General features: G+C 45.5%; 1 protein-coding gene across 6 annotated transcripts in view; it reads left to right on the top strand.

Moving 5' to 3' along the window:
- Positions 1-26,736, top strand: part of QRICH1 (glutamine rich 1) — a 64,444-nt gene that overhangs the window by 5,270 nt on the left and 32,438 nt on the right. For all 6 annotated transcript variants that reach the window (XM_009445431.5, XM_009445432.5, XM_063805113.1 and 3 more), the window contains 1 exon segment: positions 12,062-12,391. In XM_009445431.5, the coding sequence (XP_009443706.1) occupies positions 12,083-12,391 (309 nt within the window). In that variant the 5' untranslated portion in view covers positions 12,062-12,082.

Below are 26,736 nucleotides of genomic sequence, written 5' to 3'. Positions count from 1 at the left end.
AGAGGGCACCATTGCACTCCAAGCTGGGGGACACAGCAAGACTCCATTTCAAAAAAAAAAAGAAAAGAAGAAAAGAAAATAGAACCGTGATGAAAATGCCCCTAAACCAGGGACTCCTCTGGCATGGGGCATATAAGTGGCCTAATGGGATAACTTCTATCACAAACCCTGCAGTTGGCTAGTATCCTTAAAAATCGAAATATGGGTGGAACACAGTGCCTCATGCCTGTAATCCCAGCAGTTTGGGAGGCCAAGGTGGGAGGATTGCTTGAGCCCAGGAGTTGGAGACCAGCCTGGGCAAGATGGCAAGACCCCATTTCTACAGAAAAATAAAAATAGCTGGATGTGGTAGCATGGACCTGTAGTCCCAGCTACTCGGGAGGCAGGGGCAGGAGGATTGTTTGAGCCCAGGAGTGTGAGGCTGCAGGGATCTATGAATGCACCACTGCATTTTATCCTGGGTAGTGGAGCAAGACCCTGTCTCATAAAAAAAAAAAAAAAAAAAAAAACACAAACAGACAAAAGCCTGGTGCAGTGGCTCAGGCATGTAATCCCAGCACTTTGGGAGGTCGAGGGGGGCCGGATCACCTGAGGTCAGGAGTTCGAGAACAGCCTGGCCAATATGGTGAAACCCCGATTCTACTAAAAATACAAAAAAATTAGCTGGGCTGGGTGGCGTGCGCCTGTAGTTCAAGCTCCTAGGGAGGCTTAAGGCAGGAGAACCGCTTGAACCTGGGAAACGGAGGTTGCATTGAGCCGAGATGATGCCATCGCACTCCATCCTGGGTGAGAAAATGAGACTTTGTCTCAAAAAAATAAAAATACAAAGAAACAAAACCCAGGCAAAAGAATAGAAATACGTCAATTCTGGTCGGGCACTGTGGCTCACGCCTGTAATCCCAGCACTTTGGGAGGCCGAGGCGGGCAGATCATGAGGTCAGGAGATCGAGACCATCCTGGCTAGCACGGTGAAACTTTCTCTCTACTAAAAAATACAAAAAAATTAGCTGGATGTGGTGGCGGGCGCCTGTGGTCCCAGCAACTCGGGAGGCTGAGGCAGGAGACTGGCGTGAACCCGGGAGACAGAGCTTGCAGTGAGCCGAGATTGTGCCACTGCATTCCAGCCTGGGTGACAGAGTGAGACTCCGTCTCAAAAAAAAAATAAATGAAATAAAATGAATATATTCACATGGAAAAAAAATCAATTTCCATTTTAAGGAGTCATGTCTGTCTTATAAACATGTGGAGTTATTTCAAAGAAGCATAGAAGACATTGTTCTTTTTTTTTTTTTTTTTCTTGAGATGAACCTCCGCCTCCTGAGTTCAAGCAATTCTTCTGCCTCAGCCTCCCGAGTAGCTGGGACTACAGGCGCATGGTACCCCGCCTGGCTAATTTTTGTATTTTTAGTAGAGATGGGGTTTCACCATGTTGGCCAGGCTGGTCTTGAACTCCTGACCTCGTGATATGCCTGACTCGGCCTTCCAGCGTGCTGGGATTACAGGCATGAGCCACTGCACCTGGCCTATTTTTTTATTTTTATTTTTTTTAAATTTATTTTTCTTACTATTTTTTGAGATGGAGTCTTGCTCTGTTGCCCAGGCTGGAGTGCAGTGGTGCGATCGCGGCTCACTGCAACCTTCGCCTCCCGGGTTCAAGTAATTCTGCCTCAGCTTCCCTAGTAGCTGGGACTACAGGCACCACACCTGGCTAATTTTTGTATTTTTAGTAGAGACAGGGTTTCACCGTATTAGCTAGGCTGGTCTCAAACTCCTTGTGATCTGCCTGCCTCGGCCTCCCAAACTGCTGGGATTATAGGCGTGAGCCACTGTGCCTGGCCTATTTTATTTTATTTTTTTGAGACAGAGTTTTGCTCTTGTTGCCCGGGCTGGAGTGCAGTGGCGCGATCTCGGCTCACTGCAACCTCCGGCTGCTGGGTGCAAGTGATTCTCCTGCCTCAGCCTCCCGAGTAGCTGAGGTTACAGGTGCCCACCACCACGACTGGCTAATTTTTGTGTTTTTGGTAGAGATGGGATTTCACCATGTTGGCCAGACTGGTCTTGAACTCCCAACCTCAGGTGATCCGCCCACCTCAGCCTCCCAAAGTGCTGGGGATTACAAGCATGAGCCACTGCACCGGGCCCCATATGAATGTATTCAAACTGGACTAAGCTATGAAGAGCCATTGTTGGAGTAGATGTGAACCTTGAGGGGCCTCAAAGCCCAAGGAAGAGGTAAGGTTCTGAGGCAGTTCAGACTTTCTTCTTTTAGTCCATCACGGATTGAAGACTCACTCTGCAGAGCCATACAGGGGGCCCAAAAGAGGTATCAGGGATAAGAAACCCAAGAAACGGTGATTGCAATAAGATCTTCCCTTGGTACCTAAACGGAAAAAAGAAAAAAATTAGCAAGCAGACCTATAGAAATGTAATAGATTGTTGTTTTGGAGTAACCTTTGTCCATGGTACCATCTTATGTTCTAATAATAAAATAATAAAAATAATAACTCATGTAGTGAAGAATTGCTGTGCATCAGGCACTATGCTAAGCTCCAGTAGGAGGAAATACAGAGGAGCCAGGCGCAGTGGCTCACACCTGTAATCCCAGCTTTGGGAGGCTGAGGATCACGAGGTCAGGAGATCGAGACCATCCTGGCTAACACGGCGAAACCCCGTCTCTACTAAAAATACAAAAAAATTAGCCGGGCGTGGTGGTGGGTGCCTGTAGTCCCAGCTACTTGGGAGGCTGAGGCAGCAGAATGGTGTGAATCCAGGAGGTGGAGCTTACAGTGAGCCGAGATCGCACCATTGCACTCCAGCCTGGGCGACAGAGTGAGACTCCATCTCAAAAAAAAAAAAAGAAAAAAAGAAGGAGATACAGAGGAGATACCAGTAAACAATTTGATTTTATACCAGCAAAAATGTCCAGGGTCTGTTTAAGGGAGGGCTGGCTTTCCTTTATTGTTATTTATTTATTTATTTTTTACAATGCAGCTATATTTAAAAGCATTTAGAAGTAGATGCTTGTTTACAGACCTCATACACCCCAAGAGCATTAGAGTATTTTCTTTTTTCATTATTAGTCTCATCAGAGTCCCAGAAATTGGGAACACTCAAATATCCTCATGGCTGCATGTTTTTCAGAAATACTTTAATTAATTTCTTTATTGCTTCTCACTAAGTCTTTTACTTGGAGCTAATTAAGAATCTTTTGTCTCTTTTAGAAGTTTCTCCATTTCTCTTTATTACGAAGGCTCAACTTTTGTGTCTTATGTGCAGCATCTTGAAGTTAAGTCTTCATTATTTTGTACAAGTTTTTGGTATTTTATGGTTTAGTTTCTTTTTCTTTTTTTTTTTTTTTTGAGATGGAGTTTTGCCCTTGTTGCCCAGGCCGGAGTGCAGTGGCATGGTCTTGGCTCACTGCAACCTCCACCTCCTAGGTTCAAGCGATTCTCCTGTCTCAGCCTTCCGAGTAGCTGGGATGACAGGCACGTGTCACCACACCTGGCTAATTTTTTTTGTATTTTTAGTAGAGGCGGGGTTTCATCATGTTGGTCAGGCTGGTCTCAAACTACTGACCTCAGGTGATCCACCCACCTCGGCCTCCCAAAGTGCTGGGATTACAGGTATGAGCCACCTCGTTCGGCCGGTTTAGTTTCTTTCAGATTTTGAAAGAAAATCATACTATAATCAACCAGAATTACGTGTCTGTTACCATTACTACACTATAACCACTTGTATTTTTAGTAGAGATGGGGTTTCACCGTGATAGCCAGGATGGTCTCGATCTCCTGACCTGGTGATCCGCCTGCCTCGGCCTCCCAAAATGCTGGGATTACAGGCATGAGCCACCTCTTTCGGCCGGTTTAGTTTCTTTCAGATTTTGAAAGAAAATCATACTATGATCAGCCAGAATTATGTGTCTGTTACCGTTACTACTCTATAGCCACTGTGTAGAAAAAGGTGATTTTTTTTTTTTTTTTTTGAGACGGAGTCTTGCTCTGTCGCCCAGGCTGGAGTGCAGTGGCACGATCTTGGCTCACTGCAAGCTCCACCTCCCGGATTCACACCATTCTCCTGCCTCAGCCTCCCGAGTAGCTGGGACTACAGGCGCCCAACACCACACCCGGCTAATTTTTTTGTATTTTTAGTAGAGACGGGGTTTCACCGTGATAGCCAGGATGGTCTTGATCTCCTGATCTGGTGATCCGCCTGCCTCGGAAAGTGCTGGGATTACAGGCGTGAGCCTTAGATTAATACCACTTGTGGAAAATTCAGAAGAGTGTTTAACAGAAGAAACTTAAATACTCTGTGGTTCCATCATCTAGGCATAACTACTGTTAGCATTCCTTTTTTTCGTTTTTTGAGGTGGAGTCTCACTCTTTGCCCAGGCTGAAGTGCAGTGGCGCAGTCTCAGCTCACTACAACCTCCGCCTCCCGGATTCAAGCAATTCTCCTGCCTCAGCCTCTAGAGTAGCTGGGATTACGGGTGGCTGCCACCATGCCCAGTTAGTTTTTGTATTTTTAGTGGAGATGGGGTTTCACCATGTTGGCCAGGGTGGTCTCACAATCTTGGCTGGATGTGATGGCTCACCCCTGTAATCCTAGCACTTTGGGAGACCGATGCTGTGGATCGCTTGAGGTCAGGAGTTTGAGAACATCCTGACCAACATGGCGAAATCCCGTCTCTACTAAAATACAAAAATTAGCTGGGCATGGTGGCGGGTGCCCGTAATCCCAGCCACTTTGGAGGCTGAAGCAGGAGAATTGCTTGAACCCAGGAGGCGGAGGTTTCAGTGAGCCAGGATCGTGCCACTACGCTCCAGCCTGGGCGACAGAGCAAGACTGTGTCTCAATAAAAATAAAAATAAAAAAGAATTTAGGCTGGGTGTGGTTGCTCATGCCTGTAATCCCAGCACTTTGGAAGGTGGAAGCGAGTGGATTACCTGAGGTTAAGAGTTCGAGACCAGCCTGGCCAACATGGCAAAACCTCATCTCTACTAAAAATATAAAAATTAGCCGGATGTGGGCTGGGTGTGGTGGCTCATACCTGTAATCCCAGCACTTTGGGAGGCTGAGGCGGGTGGATCATGAGTTTAGGAGTTGAAGACCAGCTTGGCCAAGATGGTGAAACCCTGCCTCTACTAAAAATACAAAAATTAGCCAGGCACGGTGGCAGGTGCCTGTAATCCTAGCTACTCGGGAGGCTGAGGCAGGAGAATCGCTTGAACCTGGGGGGCACGGAGGTTGCAGTGAGCCAAGATTGTGCCTCCCGGGTTCAAGCAATTCTCCTGCCTCAGCCTCCCAAGTAGCTGGGACTACAGGTATGCAGCACCACACCTGGCTAATTTTTTTTTTTTTTTTTGAGATGGAGTCTCACTCTGTCACCCAAGCTGGAGTGCAGTGGCATGATCATAGCTCATTGCAGGCTCAAACTGCTGGGATCAAGCCATCCTATCCTCCTGCCTCGGCCTCCCAAGTAGCTGGGACTACAGGCGAGAACCACCATGCCAAGCTTAGTATTGATATTTTCTAATGGTTTTATGGAATTTTTCCTACCTCAAGCTTGTTTGTCTTTTAAATTATTACTATTATTTCTAAGAGATGGGATCTCAATGTGGTGCCCAGGTTGGAGTGCCGTGGCTATCCACAGACAGGATTCTACTACTGCAGTATGGAAGTTTTGACCTGCCCCATTTCCAACCTGGGGTGGTTCACCCCTCTTTAGGCAACCTGGTGATTCCCTGCTCCCTTGAAGTCACCATATTGATGCTGAACTTAGTGTGGACACCCGATTGGCATAGAGCACTATAGCCCAGAACTCCTGGACTACTCAAGCAATCCTCCTGTTTCAGCCTCTTGAGTAGCTGGGACTGCAGGCGTGCACCATCATCCCAGGCCCCCCCTTTTTTTTTTTTGAGACAGAGTCTCACTTTGTCGCCAGGCTGGAGTGCAGTGGTGTGATCTTGGCTCACTGCAACCTCCGCCTCCCAGGTTCAAGCGATTCTCCTGCCTCAGCCTCCCAAGTAGCTGGGATTACAGGCATGCTCCACCATGCCCAACTAATTTTGTATTTTTAGTAGAGACGGGGGTTCTCCATGTTAGTCAGGCTGGTCTCGAACTCCCGACCTCAGGTTATCCACCTTCCTTGGCCCCCCAACGTCCATAGTGCTAGGATTACAGGCATGAGTCACCACACCTGGCCTTTTTTTCTTTTTTTTCTTTTTTGAGACGCAGTCTTGCTCTGTCGCCCAGGCTGGAGTGCAGTGGTGTGGTCTCGGCTCACTGCAAGCTCTGCCTCCCAGGTTTACGCCAGTCTCCTGCCTCAGCCTCCCGAGTAGCTGGGACTACAGGCACCTGCCACCACGCCAGGGTAATTTTTTGTATTTTTAGTAGAGACAGGGTTTCACCGTGTTAGCCAGGGTGGTCTCGATCTCCCGACCTCGTGATCCACCCACCTCAGCCTCCCAAAGTGCTGGGATTACAGGCGTGAGCCACTGTGCCCGGCTTTTTTTTTTTTTTTTAATGGAAGGCTTAAAGAATGGATTTTGATGGTTTATAGCAAGTAACTTTTTGAAGCTTTTATTTTTTCTGACAGCTGAATATCTAGCTTATTTGCCTTTTTGCTCAGGAAATAAATGTATATTTGGACTAGAGTTTCTTATAGTAACTTTTTAAAGGTACTATTCTAGAAATACTGGCTAGTAGGATTTATTTGGAGATGACATAGGCAGCAGAATTGTTTTTATCATATCTTTGAAACCTTGATTGACAAAAAATATGTTCTGGACTTTGGTATGAAATGTATTCTAAAACTAAAATATTGATTAAATAGAAGTTATATTCACTTAGCTAAATGTTTGTCAAAAATAGAGGACACCTTGCTGGGCGCAGTGGCTCATGCCTGTAATCCTAGCACTTTGGGAGGTTGGGCAGATCGCTTGAGGCAAGGAGTTTAAGACCAGGCTGGCCAACATAGCAAAACTCCATCTCCACTGAAAATACAAAAATTAGCCGGGTATGGGGGCAGGTGCCTTGTAATTCCAGCACTTTGGGAGGCCAAGGCCGGCAGATTACAAGGTCAGCAGTTCGAGACCAGCTTAGCCAACATGGTGATACCCTGTCTCTACTAAAAATACAAAAATTAGCTGGGCATGGTGGCGTATGCCTGTAATCCCAGCTACTTTGGAGACTGAGGTAGGAGAATGGCTGGGACCCGGGAGACAGAGGTTCCAGTGAGTAGAGATCACGCCACTGCACTACAACCTGGGCTACAGAGCAAGACTCTGTCTCAAAAAAATAAAAAATAGAAGGCTTCGGCCAGGCATGGTGGCTCACGCCTGTAATCCCAGCAGTTTGGGAGGCCGAGGTGGGCAGATCTCTTGAGCCCAGGAGTTTGAGAACAGCGTGGGCAACATGGCAAAACCCTGTCTCTATAACAAATACAGTAATTAGCTGGGCGTGATGGTACACGCCTGTAGTCCCAGCCGCTTGGGCGGCTGAGGTGAGAGGAACAATTGATCCCAGGAGGTTGAGGTTGCAGTGAACCAAGATCTTACCACTGCACTCCATCCTGGGTGATAGAATAAGACCTTGTCTAAAGAAACCAACAACAAAAAATCAGGGGTGTGGAACTTTAATTTCCTGATCTTACATAGTGAGAACTCCATAGATACTCTGAAATTTTTTTTTTTTTTTTTTTAAGATGGAGTCTCACTCTGTTGCCTAGGCTGGAGGGCAGTGGTGCAGTCTCGGCTCACTACAACCTCCATCTCCTGGGTTCAAGTGATTCTCCTGTCTCAGCCTCCTGAGTAGCTGGGATTACAGGAATGTGCCATCATGCCCGGATAATTTTTATATTTTTAGTAAAGGCAGGGTTTCACCATGTTGGCCAGGCTGGTCTCGATCTCCTGCCCTCAGGCGATCCACCCGGCTCAGCCTCCCAAAGTGCTGGGATTAGAGGCCTGAGCCACCACACCTGGCCAATACTCTAAAATTAATGAGTCTACAAGTAGAGGCTTAAAGGTATGAAAGTAATCATAACAAAACTAAGAATAAAAATGTGATTGGCAGGGTTTGGTGAGAGGAGGGTGATTTTTAGTTTTTTATTTATAATTTTTTTAGGCTTTTTTTTTTTTTTTTTTTTTTGAGATGGAGTTTCGTTCTTGTTGCCCAGCCTGGAGTGCAATGGCATGATGAAGAACTAGAGGTCAAAGCATACTTAGCTGTTTTTACTTTTTATTTTATATTTTTTTATACTATTATAATGGTTTTTCTTAGTTGAGTTTCATATCCCTGTCCCCAACCCCCCAAGAAACCTCCAAAAACAAAACAAAAACTAGGTGGAATTCTATACTGAATACTGAAGAAAGCTTGTTTCTAGGAAGAAAAGTAGAGAAGTCGGTGAAATTATCCTTTACACTTAATATCAGAGTTGAGGTGAGGCTTAAGCTGCCCCTTCTGAGTTTCTGAAACTTGAAATACAAGAGTGAGGAGAAATAGGGTTACTAGGAGGATCATAGAGACTGGCTTTACTGGGCAATAGTCACGAAGGTTTTTCAGTTCTGTAAACTTTGAGGTGTCTCTTTTTTCTTGTTTTTTTTTTTTAATTATTTGTTGTTGTTGTCTTTGTTTTGTTTGATATTGAATTCCCATCTACTCCGTTGGGAAGCAGTGTTTCTTTGTATTGGTGTTTAGTCATTTGTTTTTTCCCAGACTTCAGACAAAACAGGTTTTTGCTGCATGTAAAAACGCTTTACTTTTGTACCTTAAAAAAAAAAATTGCTTTTTATAGTAGCTTTGAAAATTTAATCAGTCTCAGTATATTATGTGAATGCAACTGACAGTTGAAGAAAATACATTTCAGGAAATGTAAATTCCAGCTGACCTCTGCTGCTCTTTTATAATGGAGATGAAAAACTGAAATTATGTACCAGCATGGTAGAGGACCTGTTAATGGCTGCTCATATAATCTCTCCTTTGTCCCCTTTTGAGCAGAAGGGTATATGTGATTAGATATTAGAGTTTCATAACTTTCTAATGTTACCGGATCTCTATTATGAAAGATGCCTTTTTTTTTTTTTTGAGATAGAGTCTCAGTCTGGCGCCCGGGCTGGAGCGCAGTGGCACGATCTCGGCTCACCGCAACCTCTGCCTCCTGGGCTCAAGCAATTCTCCTGCCTCGGCCTCCCGAGTAGCTGGTATTACAGGTGCCTGACACCATGCCTGACTAATTTTTGTATTTTTAGTAGAGACAGGGTTTCGCCTTGTTGGCCAGGCTGGTCTCAAACTCCTGACCTCAGGTGATCTGCCTGCCTTTGCCTCCCAAAGTGCTGGGATTACAGGTGTGAGCCACCGCACTGGGCTGAAAGATGCCTTCTTAAGGAAATCGCTACTGTGCTATTAACAAAGGGGAACTTTGATACATTCTGTGCAAGTGTGGCAAATGAGTGCTCTCGGATCACCTAAGCCAAGTAGCCTTCTTTGAATCTGTAGTTAGGCAAAGTGTGCTTGGCCTGATGCTCTCTTTATGTGTGATGTGGACATCGTTGACCACTTAATTATTATTATTTTATTATAGTATTTTATTGTAATTGTTACAATATTTAATTATTATAATTATAATATTTTTATATTTATGTAAAAATTATATTTATATTACATAATTGTAATTATTATAATATTTTATTATAATTATTTATTTTATTTTATTTATTTATTTCTTTTAACAGATGAAAGTCTGTCTAGGTTTCCCAGCCCAAAGACCTGGTCTCAAGCAGTCCTCCACCTCAGCCTCCTGAGTAGCTGAGACTACATGTGTGCACCACTGTGACCAGCTGATAACTTAGTTTTTTTGTTTGTTTGTTTGTTTGTTTTAGACAGAGTTACGCTCTGTCGCCTAGGCTGGAGTGCATTGGAGTGATCTCGGCTCACTGCAGCCTCGATCTCTGGGCTCAAGCAATCCTTCTACCTTAGCCTCCGTAGTAGCTGGTACTACAGGTGCATACCACCACACCCAGTTAATTTTTATATTTTTTTTGTAGAGATGGGGTTTCTCCATGTTGCCTGGGCTGAGGTGGAAGGATTGCTTGAGTCCGTGGAGCTATGGATATTACAGAAACCAATTGGGTGGCTCACGTCTATAATCCCAGCATTTTGGGAGGCCAAGGCGGGAGGGTCACCTGAAGTCAGGAGTTTGAGACCAGCCAGGCCAACATGGCAAAACCCAGTCTCTACTAAAAATACATAAATTAGCTGGGCATGGTGGTGGGCACCTGTAGTCCCAGCTACTCGGGAGGCTGAGGCAGGAAAATCACTTGAACCTGGGAGGCTGCAGTGAGCCGAGATCGTGCCACTGCACTCCAGCCTGGACGACAGAGGGAGACTCCAACTCAAAAAAAAAAAAAAAAAAAAAAAAGGACGGGTGTGGTGGCTCACGCCTGTAATCTCAGCACTTTGGGAGGCTGAGGCGGGCGGATCATGAGGTCAGGAGATCGAGACCATCCTGGCTAAGATGGTGAAACCTCGTCTCTACTAAAAATACAAAAAAATTAGCTGGGCGTGGTGGTGGGCGCCTGTAGTCCCAGCTACTCGGGAGGCTGAGGCAGGAGAATGGTGTGAACCCAGGAGGTGGAGCTTGCAGTGAGCCAAGATCAAGCCACTGCACTCCAGCCTGGGCAACAGAATGAGACTCTGTCTCAAAAAAAAAAAAAAAAAAAAAAGGAACCATAATTCTTCCTTTTCCACATTGAATTTCAAATGCAGCAGGTATATATGAAGCAACTACCATGGGTGAGCTATTCGGAGAGAACCAGGACATAGTCTTGTCTACCAAGAACTTAGAGCCTAGGTAGAAGAAAGGAGATGTTTACCCACATATTTTATATCTGTAACATAAGGTAGAGCATCTGGTCAGTCTAGTGTATCTATCCTGATTGCTCAAGGGAACAAATCACCTTTCCAGACATTCAGAATTGTCTGATAATCCTTTTTGGCAAAAACGTTCGCTTGTTTTCTGTTACTCTTTCATCCTGCTGCTACTTTTGTTCTGGAGGTCGGGCTGTTGAAGGGAGGATGGTACAAAGGTAGCAGCGACGGGTCAGCAGTCCACAGATTGCACACTTTTCCCTCAGATGATGAGAGTTAACTGTACGTCTGCAGGTTAATTCTTAAGGTAATTAAATACCTGATGAAAACTTGTAGAATTTATTTCTGAATTTTAGTAGTGACCTGGATATTTAAAGCACTATTTACCTTTTTTCCAGAATTATTTTAATAGTATTAGTTACATTTCTGTAGTGCTATCTATGTGCTAGATGATTTTCTAAATGCCTTATTTAATCCTTATGTCAACTGTGAGGTAAGTACTATTGTGTCCCCATTTACTCACAAGAAAACTAAGGTTAATTGACTTTTCTAGAGTTACATAATAAAGGAGACATAAAGTTGGGATTTGAACCCAGGCAGCCTGGCTCCAGAGTCCATGCTTTTAACCAGTAAGCTGTGTTGCAAAAGAATGTGAGCACCACATGGCAAAATAGGATTTTTGGTTTTTCTGATGGGAAATGAAGAACATATCCTCTGCCTCTTGTGTCTTGCCACAACTAGGTGGCATACCTATCTCTGCTATAGGAAATACTTGGAAATAAAACATATCCATAGGAATCCCTGCCCCTAGCTTCCTCCTTGCTTGGTGTCCTCTCTGTGATGGTCACAGAGCAGTTTTGCCTGTGACATTTACTGTCCAGTGCTTGCCTCTGCAGAGAAGATGGGATTGACCTAGTGCTGGGTAGGAAGTGTGTTTTCAGCCTGTTTCATCCAGTATTGTGAAGCATGTGTTTGTTTTTTTGTTTTCAGTGTGATAGTTTTATTTAAGAAATGTTAATAGAAATAATTTTCAAACATCCATTAATTGAAAAAATAAGGTGGTATAATAAAACTTTATTTTTTGATTCTATATGTATACAGCTGCCCTGAATATATTCCACTCTTGTGCAAGGGTAATTGCTTCTGGGCATTTCCTGCTAAAAACAGTAACATAATTTTGACTTCTGTTTATTTCTAGGAACCTTAAGGACTCTGCAATATGAATAATTCCCTAGAGAACACCATCTCCTTTGAAGAGTACATCCGAGTAAAGGCACGGTCTGTCCCGCAACACAGGATGAAGGAATTTCTGGACTCACTGGCCTCTAAGGGGCCAGAAGCCCTTCAGGAGTTCCAGCAGACAGCCACCACTACCATGGTGTACCAACAGGGTGGGAACTGCATATACACAGACAGCACTGAAGTGGCTGGGTCTTTGCTTGAACTTGCCTGTCCAGTCACCACCAGTGTTCAGCCACAAACCCAGCAAGAACAGCAGATCCAGGTTCAGCAGCCGCAGCAGGTTCAGGTATATGGGAAATGCTGAGGTGCAGCCTGTTTAATGTACTTTATTTGTTGTCAGTGTTTTAGTTAGTGGGATCATCACATCTATGTGGATGTTATAGGTTATTTAACACTAAGATTTTCAAAGTTAATGTGGACTAAAAGTATTTTCTTTCTTTTCCTTTTTCTTTAAGCTTTTTTTTTTTTTTTTTTTTAAACAAACCCCAGTGTCAAGGACTGACTTTGAATAGATTGCAGCCAGGGATCTGCTTAGCTACCTAGGAAACCCCAACCCATAAGCGGGTCATCTATGATTGGTTTAGCATCAGGTTCAACGTGACTTGCGTGATGAGTGAGGGGGCGCCACCTTTCTGGCAGCACCTTTTCCCAGGATGAGGGGCTCTCCACACCGGAACCCGGTCCCGGCACGTGACCCCGCCGGCAGTGATGTCAGTGATGGTGGGGGACTGGCTTTCCGAGGCTGACCAACACTGTGGTGCTGCTATGTCATTGTACTTGGGTTGTTTTCTTTGTTTGTTTCTTCTTTTTTTGAGATGGAGTCTTGCACGGTGGTCCAGGATGGATTCTCCTGCCCCAGCCTCCTGAGTAGCTGGGATTCCAGGTGCCTGCCAACACACTCGGCTAATTTTTTATGCTTTTAATAGAGACGGGGTTTCACTATGTTGGCCAGGCTGGTCTTGAACTCCTGACCTCATCATGATCCACCTGCCTCCTTATCCCAAAGTGCTGGGATTACAGGCATGAGCCACCGCACCCGGCCACACCTGGGTTGTTTTTTTCTTTTCTTTTTTGAGACAGAGTCTCATTCTGTCACCCAGGCTGGAGTGCAGTGGTGCATTCTTGCCTCTGTCCCCTGGGTTCAAGCTATTCTCATGCCTCAGACTCCTGAGTAGCTGGGACTACAGGTGTGCACTACCACCCTCAGCAATTTTTGTTGTATTTTTAATACAGACTGGGTTTCCCCATGTTGGGCTTGAACTCCAGACCTCAAGAGATCTGCGTGCCTTGGCCTCCCAAAGTGCCAAAGTGCTGGGATTACTGGTGTGAGCCACCATGCCCAGCCTTTTTTGTTTGTTTGTTTTTTCCTTGAGTTGGAGTTTCACTCTTGTTGTCCAGGCTAGAATGCAATGGAGCCATCTCGGCTCACTGCAACCTGCACCTCTTGGGTTCAAGCGATTCTCCTACCTCAGCTTCCTGAGTAGCTGGGATTGCAAGCATGTGCTGCCACGCCCGGCTAATTTTTGTATTTTTAGTAGAGACTGGGTTTCACCTTGTTGGCCAGGCTGGTCTCGAACTTCTGACCTCAGGTAATCTGCCCTTCTCGGGCTCCCAAAGTGCTAGGATTACAGGCATGAGCCGCGGCGCCTGACTTTTTTTTTTTTTTTGAGGGACAGGGTCTTGCTCTGTCACCTAGGCTGGAGTGCAGTGGCACGATCACTCCTCACTGCAGCTTTGACCTCCAAGGCTGAAGCGATCATCCAGCCTCAACCTCCAAGTAGCTGGGACCACAGGCATGTACCACCACATGCAGCTAATTAATTAATTTTTTTTTTTTTGTAGAGATGTAGTCTCCCTATGTTGCCCAGGCTGGTCTTGAACTCTTGGCCTCAAGATATTCTCCTGCCTTGGCCTCCCAAAGAGCTGAGATTACAAATATAAGCTGCCATGCCTGGCCTTAAAAATATTTTCGAGTACTGTAAACTAAAAACACCACAAATATTTGGTCTTCTTTATTTGAGATGGAGTCTCGCTCTGTTGCCCAGGCTGGACTGCAGTGGTGCAATCTCAGCTCACTGCAAGCTCTGCCTCCCAGGTTCACGCCATTCTCCTGCCTCAGCCTCCCAAGTAGCTGGGACTACAGGCAGCTGCCACCACGCCCAGCTAATTTTTTTGTGTTTTTAGTAGAGACGGGGTTTCACCATGTTAGCCAGGATGGTCTCGATCTCCTGACCTCGTGATCCACCTGCCTCGGCCTCCCAAAGTGCTGGGATTACAGGCATGAGCCACTGCGCCCGGCCCAAATATTTGATCTTTGCTGTGGAGAGCTGAATAGTTTTGAAATTAGAGATCTTTTGGTACTGGGTTTAGATGTGATAGCTTCATATGACTGAGGCTTCCTTTCTTTTCTTTTGTATTTTTTCCTGAGATGGAGTCTCGCTCTGTCCCCCAGGCTGGAGTGCAGTGGTGTGACCTTGGCTCTCTGCAAGCTCCGCCTCCCGGGTTCACGCCATTCTCCTGCCTCAGCCTCCCGAGTAGCTGGGACTACAGGCGCCAGCCACCACGCCTGGCTAATTTTTTGTATTTTAAGTAGAGACGGGGTTTCACCATGTTAGCCAGCATGGTCTCGATCTCCTGACCTCATGATCCGCCCACCTCGGCCTCCCAAAATGCTGGGATTACAGGTGTGAGCCACCACGCCTATCTGAGGCTTCCTTTCTATTTGTGTCATCCTGAATAGAGACAGAACACAGGAGGGCTGGTCTTGGCTGATTACTGATAGTGTAACATTTGAAATTAATTTAAAAATGGAAAGGCTGATGTATTTCAGTGATCTTCATTAACTTGTGTGATTCCATAACTCAGATTACGTATGGATTTCTGGGTCTGTGTTTGTTGTTTCTAAACCACAAAATGGCTAAGTGCATTTGTGAATGCCTGTAATCCCAGCACTTTGGGATGCCAAGGTGGACGGATCATTGAGTCCAGAAGTTTGAGGCCAGCCTGGGCAACATGGCAAAACCCCGTCTCTACAAAAAATAAAAAAAAATTACCCAGGGGTGGTATGTACTTGTAGTCCCAGCTATTTGGGAAGCTGAGGTGGGAGGATTGCTTGAGCCCAGGAGGTTAAAACCAGCCTGGGCAACATGGTGAAACCCTGTTTCTACCAAAAATAAGAAAAAATTAGCTGGGTGTGGTGATGCACGCCTATGGTCTTAGCTACTAGGGAGGCCGAGATGGGGGAATCGCTTGAGCCTGGGAGATGGAGGTTACAGTGAGCTGAGATCGTGCCACTGCACTCCAGCCTGGGTGACAGAGTGAGATCCCATCTCAAAAAAAATAAAAATAAAAATTGTAAGGCACAAAAAAATAATGCTAATTGATGATAAGCTTTCTGAAAGACGAGAAACTAGTACATTTGTTGAGAGGGTAAAATGTTTTCCTTTTTTTTTTTTTTTCGAGATGGAGTCCCACTGTGTCACCCAGGCTGGAGTGCAGTGGCATGATCTCAGCTCACTGCAACCTCTGCCTCCTGGGTTCAAGCGATTCTCCTGCCTCAACCTCCTGAGTAGGTGGGATTCCAGGCACCTGCCACTGTGCCAGCTAATTTTTGTATTTTTAGTAGAGACGGTTTCACCATGTTGGTCAGGCTGGTCTTGAACTTCTGATCTCAGGTGATCCACTGGCCTTGGCCTCCAAAGTACAGGTGTGATCCACCGTGCCTGGCCAAAGTTTTCCTCTTTAGAGGTCTTTATGTGAGATAACAGGCTCCTCCAGTTGCAAATGCAGTTTTCTTGCCATTGTCTATTATGGTTTAATTTCATTGTATTCTGGAAGTCTTTTTATACTAAGAGGATAGGAAAGGGACTGAAACATGCTGGAGAGGCAGGAGTATGGAGAGGTGTGCCTGGTGAGATAGAAGGTTTCCCTTTCCTTCATTTTTTCTGTTTTTTTTTTTTAAGAGACAGGATTTCACTTGCCCAGGCTGGAGTGCTGTGACATGATCATGGCTCACTGCAGCCTCTACCTCCTGGGCTCAGGTGATGCTCTCACCTCAGCCTCCCGAGTAGCTAGGACTACAGGTGCGTGCCACCATGCCCAGCTAATTTTTTCATTTTTGGTGGAGATGGACTCTCGCCATGTTGCTCAGGCTGGTGTTGAACTCCTGGCCTCCAGCAGTCCTCATGGCTCAGCCTCCCAAAGTGCTGGGATTATAGGCATGAGCCACTGTTCCCAGCTGAAGTAGGTTTCACTGTAGCTCCTCAAAAATGCAGACGAGTATATTGGAAGGACATAGCCTCTGAAGCTTCAGTACTGGGTTTAAATTTGACTTGACCACTCAATTGTTGGCATGAGCTTATTAATCTTTACCTCCAGTTTGTTCATCAGTTAAATAGGGATAATACCATTTAATGAGACTGAATAAGATAATAAAGTATCTGGCATATGGAGAGTTTTTTTTTTTTTTTTGTAATGGAGACAGGGTCTCATTCTGTCACCTAGGTTGGAGTGCAGTGGTATGATCTTGACTCACTGCAACCCCAGCCTCCCAGGCTCAAGCGATCCTCCCACCTCAGCCTCCCGAGTACATGGGACCACAGGCGCACACCACCAACACCTGCCTAATTTTTTGTATTTTTGATAGAGCCAGAATTTCACCATGTTGCCCAGGCTGAGATTTACTCATTTTTTATCTTTATATTTATTTACTTACTTTTTGAGACAGAGCCTCACTCTGTTGCCCAGACTAGAGTGCAGTGGCATTATTTTGGCTCACTGCAACCTCCATCTCTGGGGTTCAAGCTAGCATGCCCGACTAATTTTTATATTTTTAGTAGAGATGGGGTTTCACCATGTTGGCTAGGGTGGTCTTGAACTCCTGACTTTAAGTGATCTGCCCACCTCGGCCTCCCAAAGTGCTGGGATTATAGGCATGAGCCACCACGCCCAGCCTTGTTTTGTCTTTGTAAGGAAGAAAAGGTACAGGAAAGGTTAAGTAAAAGAAGGCTGGCCCAGGCATGGTGGCTCATACCTGTAATCTCAGCACTTTGGGAGGCTGAGGTGAGTGGATTCCTTGAGCCTAGGAGTTTGAGACCAGCCTGGGCAACATGGCGAAATCCTGTCTGTACAAAAGTACAAAAATTAACTGGGTGTGGTGGCTTGCTTGTGTGATCCCAGGTACTGGGGAGGCTGAAGTGGGAGGATCACCTGAACCTGGGAGGTCATGGTTGCAGCGAGCTGTGATTGTGCCACTGCACTCTAGCCTTTTACACTAAGGACAGGAAAGGTGTCTCAAAAAAAAAGGAGAAAAGAAGGCTGATTTTCTGGCTCAAATTATTCTGCTGGTTTTTACAGCTTTGACCTCCTCTTTCTTACCACGCCTGGCCAATTTTTGTACTTTTTTCAGTAGAGGTGGGGTTTCATTCACCATGTTGGACAGACTGGTCTTGAACTCCTGACCTTAAACGATTCACTTGCCTCAGCCTCCCAAAGTGCAGGCATGAGCCATTGCACCTGGCCCCTAGGCTGGTCTTGGGACTCCTGAGTTCAGCTGAGCCACCCACTTTGTGGGTGTTTGGATTACAAATACAAAGTGTTTGGATTACAGGCACAAGCCATTACACCTTGCCCCGCTTTCTCATAAGATTAAAGAGTTTGGGGCTGGGTGCAGTGGTTCATGCCTGTAATCCCAGCACTTTGGGAGGCCGAGGTGGGCGGATCTCCAGGTCAGGAGATCGAGACCATCCTGGCTAACACAGTGAAACTCCGTCTGTACTAAAAATACAAAAAATTAGCCAGGCCTAGTGGCGGGTGCCTGTAGTCCCAGCTACTCGGGAGGCTGAGGCAGGAGAATGACGTGAACCCGGGAGGCGGAGCTTGCAGAGAGCCAAGGTCTCACCACTGCACTCCAGCCTGGGCGAGAGCAAGAGTCTGTCTCAAAAAAAAAAAAAAGTTTGGGGATTTAAGTTTGGAGTGTTTTTTGAGACTTTATGTTCAAGATAAACTGATGAATGCTTGAACTTGGGAGGTAGAGGTTGCAGTGAATCAAGATCACACCACTGCACCACAGCCTGGGTGACAGAGCAGACTCTGTCTCAGAAGAAAGAAAAGCCACTGACCGAGATCACTATTAACGTCGTCTTTCTCCCTAAACTCTATGTAAATGAAAGAAGAAACAAATATAATGACATCCATGAGATAGATTCAGTGTGATAGAATCATAAGAATGTATGTTTTCCCTAAGTGACTAAAAAGATACTTTTAAAAAATAAAGAATTCTGGCCAGGCCAGGCATGGTGGCTCACACTTGTAATCCCAGCTGTTTGGGAAGTTGAAGTATGTAGATGACTTGAGCCCAGGAGTTTGAGACCAGGCTGGGAAACATGGTAAAACCTCATCTCTACAGAAAAACACAAAAATTAGTTTGGCATGGTGGTGTGCACTTGCAGTCCCAGCTACTCAGAAGGCTGAGGAACTCCTTGGGCCCAGGAGTTCGAAGTTGCAGTGAGCTGTGATCACGCCACTGCACTCCATCCTGGGCAAAAGTGCAAGACCCTGTCTCTATAAAAAACAGAACAACAAAGCATTTTTAAGAGTGTTGGAAAAAATGAATACCATTTAAAAACCACTAAATCTAAGAAATTGATAAAAGAGAATAAGTAGACAGAATTAGGTGATGAGAGGCCAGGCGTGGTGGCTCATGCTTGTAATCCCAGCACCTTGGGAGGCTGAGGCAGGCGGATCACCTGAGGTCAGGAGTTTGAGACCAGCCTGGCCAACATGGTGAAACCTCATCTCTGCTAAAAAATACAAAAATCAGCCGGGCATGTTGGCAGGTGCCTATAGTCCCAGCTATTTGGAGGCTAAGGCAGGAGAGTTGCTTGAACCTGGGAAGCCAAGGTTGCAGTGAGCTGAGATCGTACCATTGCACTCCAGACTGGGCAATGTGAGCGAAACTCTGTCTCCAAAAAAAAAAAAAAAAAAAAAAATTTGGTGACGAATACATGTAGGAAAGAACTTTTGGGGAAAGTGGGGCAGTTCTTAGAGTGCCCTAAGCTGAGAAGTAGAGGATACACAGAGTAGAGGTCCACTGGGGTAGCTTTAGAACTAAAGGTTGGGAATTGACTAGAGACTTCAAAACACACACATACACATATGTATACTTACAGCTCACATTACCTTGATGAGCAAGTTAGAGATACATTAGTTTGATGATAATTGTTACTGCTCTTTTGAGTAAGAATCATAGGCTGGGTGCAGTGGCTCATACCTGTAATCTCAGTACTTTGGGAGGCTGAGGCAGGAGGATCCTTTGAGTTCAGGAATTCAAGACCAGCCTGGGCAACATAGTGAGACTTTGTCTGTACTAAAAATAAAATTAGCCAGAGGTAGTGGTACACACCTGTAATCCCAGCTACTGAAGAGGCTGAGGTGGAAGGATTGCTTGAGAATACTTTATCTCAAAAAAAAAAAAAAAAAAATTTCCCCCCCATGGATCTGTATTTTCGCCAGCCTTTTAGAGTGCTCTTTGTGGTCCCCTCGCCCACACAGATTATCAACTATTAATGCAAGTTATAAGTGTAATTGGAGGAAACGTCTTTTTTTTCTGTAAAAAATAATTTTCAGCTGCGTGTGGTGGCTCATGCCTCTGATCCCAGCACTTCGGGATGACAAGGCGGGTGGATCACGAGGTCAGGAGTTCAAGATCAGCCTGGCCAAGATGGTGAAACCCCGTCTCTACTAAAAATACAAAAAAGTAGCCAGGCGTGGTGGTGGGCACCTGTAATCCCAGCTACTCGGGAGGTTGAGGCAGAGAATTGCTTGAACCCGGGAGGCGGAGGTTGCTGTGAGCCGAGATTGCCCCACTGCACTCCAGCCTGGGCGACAGAACAAGACTATCTCAAAAAAAAAAATAATAAATAATAATAATAATAAATTTTCTACTTGAGGCTTTTTTGCCTTATTCAAGTAGTTCTAAAAGTCTTATCACAAATTTCTAACCTACAGGATGCTAGAGAGATGGTTTGTGCTATATGATACCTGCAAGAGTAGTTTTATTCCTTTCTACTTTAAATTTTAGCCAAGTTTGGCCGGGTATGGTTGCTCATGCCTGTAATCCCAGCATTTTGGGAGGCCAAGGTGAGTGGATTGCTTGAGCTCAGGAGTTCTAGACCAGCCTAGGCAACATGGCAAAACTCCCATCTCTACCAAAAATACAAAAAATTGGCCAGGCATGGTGGTGCATGACTGTGATCCCAGCTACTCAGGAGGCTGAGGCTGGAGGATCACTTGAGCCCAGGAAGCGGAGGTTGCAGTGAGCCGAGATCGTGCCACTGCACTCTAGCCTGGGCAATAGAGCACAGACTCCATCACAAAAAAAAAAAAAGACAGACATTTTAGCCAAGCTTGGCTCTGTCATCCATGCTGGAGTGCAGTGGCATGATCATGGCTTGCTGCAGTCTGGACTTCCTGGGCTCAAGTGATCCTCCTGCTTCAGCCTCCTGAGTAGCTTGGACTACAGCTACTACGCCCAACTAATTTTTTTTTTTTTTTTAATTTTTTTGAGACGGAGTCCTGCTCTGTCACCCAGGCTGGAATGCAGTGGTGTGATCAGAGGCTCACTGCAACTTCAACCTCCCATGCTTAAGGGATCCTCCCACCTCAGCCTCCTGAGTAGCTGGGACTGCAGGCTACAGAGTAGAGTGGCACAATCATAGCTCAGTGCAGCCTTGAACTCCTGGGCGCAGTTGATCCTGCCATTTCAGCCTCTGGAGTGGCTGGGACTACAGGCATGCACCACCACGCCTGGCTAATATTTTTACTTTTTGTGGAGAGGGGTGTTGCTATGTTGCCTAGGCTGGCCTCAAACTCCTGGCCTCAAGTGATCCTCCTGCCATAGCCTCCTGATTTAGGATTACAGGCATGAGCACAGCACTTAGCACCTCATTTCATTTTAATTTCAAGTAAAATGTAATGCTTTTTTTAAAAAAAGGTGTTGACAGTTGTTATATCTGAATGAAAGAATTGTTGTGGGTTGTTTTTTGTTTGTTTGTTTGTTTCCAAATTCTTTTTTTTTTTTTTTTTGAGACGGAGTCTCGCTCTATCGCCTGGGCTGGAGTGCAGTGGCATGATTTAGGCTCACTGCAACCTCTGCCTCCTGGGTTCAAGTGGTTCTCCTGCCTCCGCCTTCTGAGCTAATTTTTTTTGTATTTTTAGGAGAGACAGGGTTTTACCATGTTGGTTGGCCAGGATGGTCTCAATTCTTGACCTCTGATCCGCCTGCCCTGGCCTCCCAAAGTGCTGGGATTACAGGCCTGAGCCACCATGCCCGGCCTTTTGCCAGATTCTTAATATGATTACTTAGTAATTTTCTACCCAATGAAAAAGCTTGGCTCTTATATAAATTTAAAAAATTGAAGGGAAGTAATATAAATAACATTTAATTTCTTTTTTGTTTTTTTTTTCGAGACAGAGTTTTGCTCTTTCACCTAGGCTGGAGTGCAGTGGTGCTATCTCGGCTCACTGCAAGCTCCGCCTCCTGGAATCACACCATTCTCCTGCCTCAGCCTCCCAAGGAGCTGGGACTACAGGTGCCCACCACCACACCCAGCTAATTTTTTTGTATTTTTAGTAGAGACGGGGTTTCACCATGTTAGCCAGGATGGTCTTGATCTCCTGACCTTGTGATCTGCCTACCTTGGCCTCCCAAAGTGCTGGGATTACAGGCGTGAGCCACCGCACCCAGCCGTTAAATTTACTCTTAACTCTTATTCCCCTAATTTTAAATTCTTACTATTTTGGATATAAAGTGACATCAGATTATTTGTAATTTTGTTTATTTCTGGAGTGACAGACAGGTGCCACCACTTAGGAGGTGGATTGGGAGGTTCTAACTCCCTAGTATTTCTGCTAACAATAGCCATTAGCCACATTAGCCATTTAATTGTTTATTTTGGAAGCTTGAGCATTGATAAGTAATTTCTCTCTCTCTTTTTTTTTGAGACAGAGTCTCTGTCGATGAGGCTGGAGTGCAGTGCCATGTTCTCGGCTCACTGCAACTTCCGCCCCCCAGGTTCAAGCTATTGTCCTACCTCAGCCTCCTGAGTCGCTGGGATTACAGGTGCACACCACCACGTCTGGGTAATTTTTGTATTTTTATTAGAGACGGGGTTTAACCATGTTGGCCAGGCTGGTCTCGAACTCCTTACCTCAGGTGATCCACCTGCCTTGGCCTCCCAAAATGCTAGGATTACAGGCATGACCCACCTCACTTGGCCTGATAAATGATTTCTAAGAAAAATCAATTGATCAGATAATAACTCATTTTAAAAGAAGAAAAATCATCTGGGTGCAGTGGCTCATGCCTTTGTGAAACCTTGTCTCAACTAAAAATATGAAAATTAGCCAGGCACGGGTGGCAGGTGCCAGTAATCCCAGCTACTCAGGAGGCTGAGGCAGGAGAATTGCTTGAACCCTGGAGGAGGAGGTTGCAGTGAGCCAAGATTGCTCCACTGCATTCCAGCCTAGGCGACAGAGTGAGACTCTTGCCTCAACAAAAAAAAAAAGAAAAGAAAAGTAAATTAAGAAATACAGTAAAGCATGAAGCATATGAGCTATGATTCAGTGATAGTAACCAGATTTTTGACATTTTGTTTTAAGCAAGCCGTATTATAATTTAAAAACATACTATGTGTTTAACACAATAGTAGTGGTTCTTTTTTTTTCCTTACCCTTATTTTTTTCTGAGATGGAGGTCTCACTGTCACTCATGCCAGAGTACAGTGACATGATCTTGCGTCACTGCAACCTCTGCCTTTTGAGTTCAAGTAGTTCTCCCACCTCAGCCTCCTGAGTTGCTGCGACCGCAGTTGGCTCACAACCACGTCTGGCTAATTTTTTTGTATTCTTGGTAGAGACAGGGTTTCACCGCATTGCCCAGGCTGGTCTCGAACTCCTGAGCTCAAGCAGTCCACCAGATTTAGCCTCCCAAAGTGCTGAGGTTACAGGCATGAGCTACCATTCCTGGCCAGAAGTGATTCACAAATGGTAGTTCAAGAGACTCGTAGGGGCCTGTAATCCCAGCACTTTGGGAGGCCAAGGCAGGCAGATCATGAGTTCAGGAGATCGAGACCATCCTGGCTAACACGGTGAAACCCCATCTCTAATAAAAATACAAAACAAAAATTAGTGGGTGTGGTGGCGGGTGCCTGTAGTCCCAGCTACTTGGGAGGCTGAGGCAGGAGAATGGCGTGAACCCGGGAAGTGGAGCTTGCAGTGAGCTGAGATCAAGCCACTGCACTCCAGCCTGGACGACAGAGGGAGACTCCGTCTCAAAAAAAAAAAAAAAAGAGAGACTCCTGGTAGCCTCCAAGCACCTTTTAGGGTTCCTCAAGGTCAAAGCTGTTTTTATTACAATGCCAATGTATTATTTGCCTTTTTCACTTTCATTCTCTCCTGACCATGTACTGGAGTTTTGCAGAGGCCATGTGTGATGTATAATAGCACAACAGATTGAGTGTGGAAGCAGATAGGAGAATTCAGCTACCTTATATTAACTCAGCCATTAAAGAGGTTTGCAAAAATGGGTCAGGCGCAGTGGCTCACACCTGTAATCCTAACACTTTGGGATGCCGAGGTGGGCAGATCACTTTGAGGTCAGGCGTTTGAGACCAGCCTGGCCAACATGGCAAAAACCTGTCTCTACTAAAAATACAAAAATTAGCCAGACATGGTGGCATGCCCCTGTTATCCCAGCTACTTGGGAGGCTGAGGCAGGAGAATTGCTTGAACCCAGGAGGCAGAGGTTGCATTGAGCTGAGTGAGCCAAGATTGCGTCACTGTACTCCAGCCTGGGCAACAGAGTGAGACTCCATCTCCAAAAAAAAAAAAAGAGGTTTCCAAAAATGTAAAACAATGCAGTTCTTATTATAATTATTTTGGCAAATAGTTATTTTTCATGAGAATATGTTATTTATGTTAACATATAATGGCTTTATTTTTGTTTGTTTTTTTCTAGAACAACTCTTGCTCTGTCCCCCAGGCTGGCATGAGTGACACGATCTCGGCTCACTGCAACCTCTGCCTCCTGGGTTCAGGCTGTTCTCCTGTCTCAGCCTCCTGATTAGCTGGGATTACAGGCATGCACCACCACACCTGGCTAGTTTTTGTATTTTCAGGACAGACAGGGTTTCACCATCTTGTCCAGGCGGGTCTCGAACTCCTGACCTCATGTGACCCTGCCTGCCTTGGCCTCCCAAAGTGCTGAGATTATACGCATGAGCCACTGCATCTGGCTTTATCTGATTTTTAATTAATTTTTTTTGTTTTAGTATAGACGGGGTTTCACCGTGTTAGCCAGGACGGTCTCGATCTCCTGACCTTGTGATCCACCCACCTTGGCCTCCCAAAGTGCTGAGATTACAGGTGTGAGCCACCGCGCCCAGCATGGTTTACAATTTTTAAAATTCCTAGTTTTGGGCCAGGCGTGGTGGCTCATGCCTGTAATCTCAGCACTTTGGGAGGATGCGGTAGGTGGATTGCTTGAGGATATGAGTTCAAGACCAGGTTGGCCAACATGGGGCAACCCCATCTCTACTAAAAATACAAAAACAAACAAAAAAAACAGCCAGGCATGGTGGTGGGCACCTATAATCCCAGCTACTCGGGAGGCAGAGGTTAAGAGAATCTCTTGAACCCGGGAAGACAAAGTTGTACTTCCAAGATCACACCACTGCACTCCAGCCTGGGCGAGACTGAGACTCTGTCTCCAAAAAAAAAAAAAAAAAAAAAAAAATTAGGGCCAGGCATGGTGGCTCACGCCTATAATCCCAGCACTTTGGGAGGCCGAGGCAGGCGGATCACCTGAGGTTGGGAGTTTGAGACCAGCCTGACCAACATGGAGAAACCCCATCTCTACTAAAAATATAAAAAACAAACAACAACAACAAAAAACCAGCCAGGCATGGTGGCGCATGCCTGTAATCCCAGCCACTCAGGAGGCTGAGGCAAGAGAATCGCTTGAACCCGGGAAGCAGAGGTTGCGGTGAGCTGAGATGGCACCATTGCACTCCAGCCAGGGCAACAGAGTGATACTCCATCTCAAATAAAAAAAGAATTAAAAAATTAAATTCCTAGTTTTAATTTAGAGTACAAGTAAATATTACTAGATATAACCTATGTAAACAAGTTCTTTTGGGTCTTCAATATTTTTTGACCAAATTCAAGTTTTTTGGTGTTAGAGTTTCACTTTGTTGTCGAAGCTGGAGTACAGTGGCACGTGCCGTTCATAGTTCACTGCAGCCTCAATCTCCTGGGCTCAAGCAGTCTTCCTTCCTCAGCCTCCCAGGTAGCTGAGACTACAGGTGTGTGTCCACGCCCAGGTAATTTTTAAAATTTTTTGTAGAGATAGGGGTGTCACTATGTTGCCCAGGTTGATCTCGAACTCCTGGGCTCAAGCAGTTTTCCTGCCTTGGGCTCCCAAAGTGCTGGGATTATAGGCATGACCACGATGCCCAGCCCCAAATTCAAGCTTTGACTAAGAAATCTTGAAAACTGCTGTTCTGCAGTAATTGGCTACATAGTTTCCTCTTATGTCTTTGGCATATAGCCCTAGTTCTTAAATTTGACCATGTAATTACACTGGAGGACTTGATAAAACCACTTCTTAGAATTTCAGAGTTAGTAGGTCTGGAGTGGTACCTGACAATTTGTATTTCTGAGTGCCTGGATGCTGCTGCTGCTGTTGGCATGGAAACTACATTTTGAGAACCACTGGTGCAAGGAAATAACATTTTACTTCATGGAGAGAAATAATAAACCTACTTATTTGAGCACCTATTATCTGTAACTAAATATTATTTTATGTTCAAAACACTGTAGGGAAGTAGACACTCTCCCCTTTTATACTTACTGTACCTAAAGAAACTGTTTAGAGGTTAAATTTCCCCATGGATTCACAGGCAGAAAAGTGCAGCATCAATTCACATTGAAGTCTGTGATCTCAAAACCTGAGCCTTTTTTTTTTTTGAGACGGAGTCTCGTTCTGTCACCCAGGCTGGAGTGCAGTGGCGCGATCTTGGCTCATTGCAAGCTCCGCCTCCCAGGTTCACGCCATTCTCCTGTCTCAGCCTCCCGAGTAGCTGGGACTACAGGCGCCCGTCACCACGCCTGGCTAATTTTTTGTATTTTAATAGAAATGGGGTTTCACCATGTTAGCCAGGATGGTCTTGATCTCCTGACCTCATGATCCGCCTGCCTCGGCCTCCCAAAGTGCTGGGATTACAGGTGTGAGCCACAGCGCCAGGCCTTTTTTTAAAAAATATACTTAGTAACAGCTTTATTGAGATATAAGTTACCCATTTGAAATGTATAATTCAGGCACACTGGCTCACACCTGTAATCCCAGCACTTTGGGAGGCCAAGGCAGGTGGATCACTTGAGGTCAAGAGTTTGAGACCAGCCTGGCCAACATGGTGAAACCCTGTCTGTGCTAAAAATGCAAAATTTAGCTGGGCGTGGTGATGCGTGCCTGTAATCCTAGCTACTCAGGAGGCTGAGGCAGGAGAATTGTTTGAACCAGGGAGGCGGAGGTTGCAGTGAGCTGAGATTCCACCACTGGGCAACAGGGCAAGA

Source organism: Pan troglodytes, chromosome 2 (assembly GCF_028858775.2).
Source record: "Pan troglodytes isolate AG18354 chromosome 2, NHGRI_mPanTro3-v2.0_pri, whole genome shotgun sequence".
In the NCBI taxonomy this organism is placed as follows: Eukaryota; Metazoa; Chordata; class Mammalia; order Primates; family Hominidae; genus Pan; species Pan troglodytes.
Note: the sequence above shows the minus strand (reverse complement) of the source record. Positions and strands in the feature narration are given on the sequence as shown.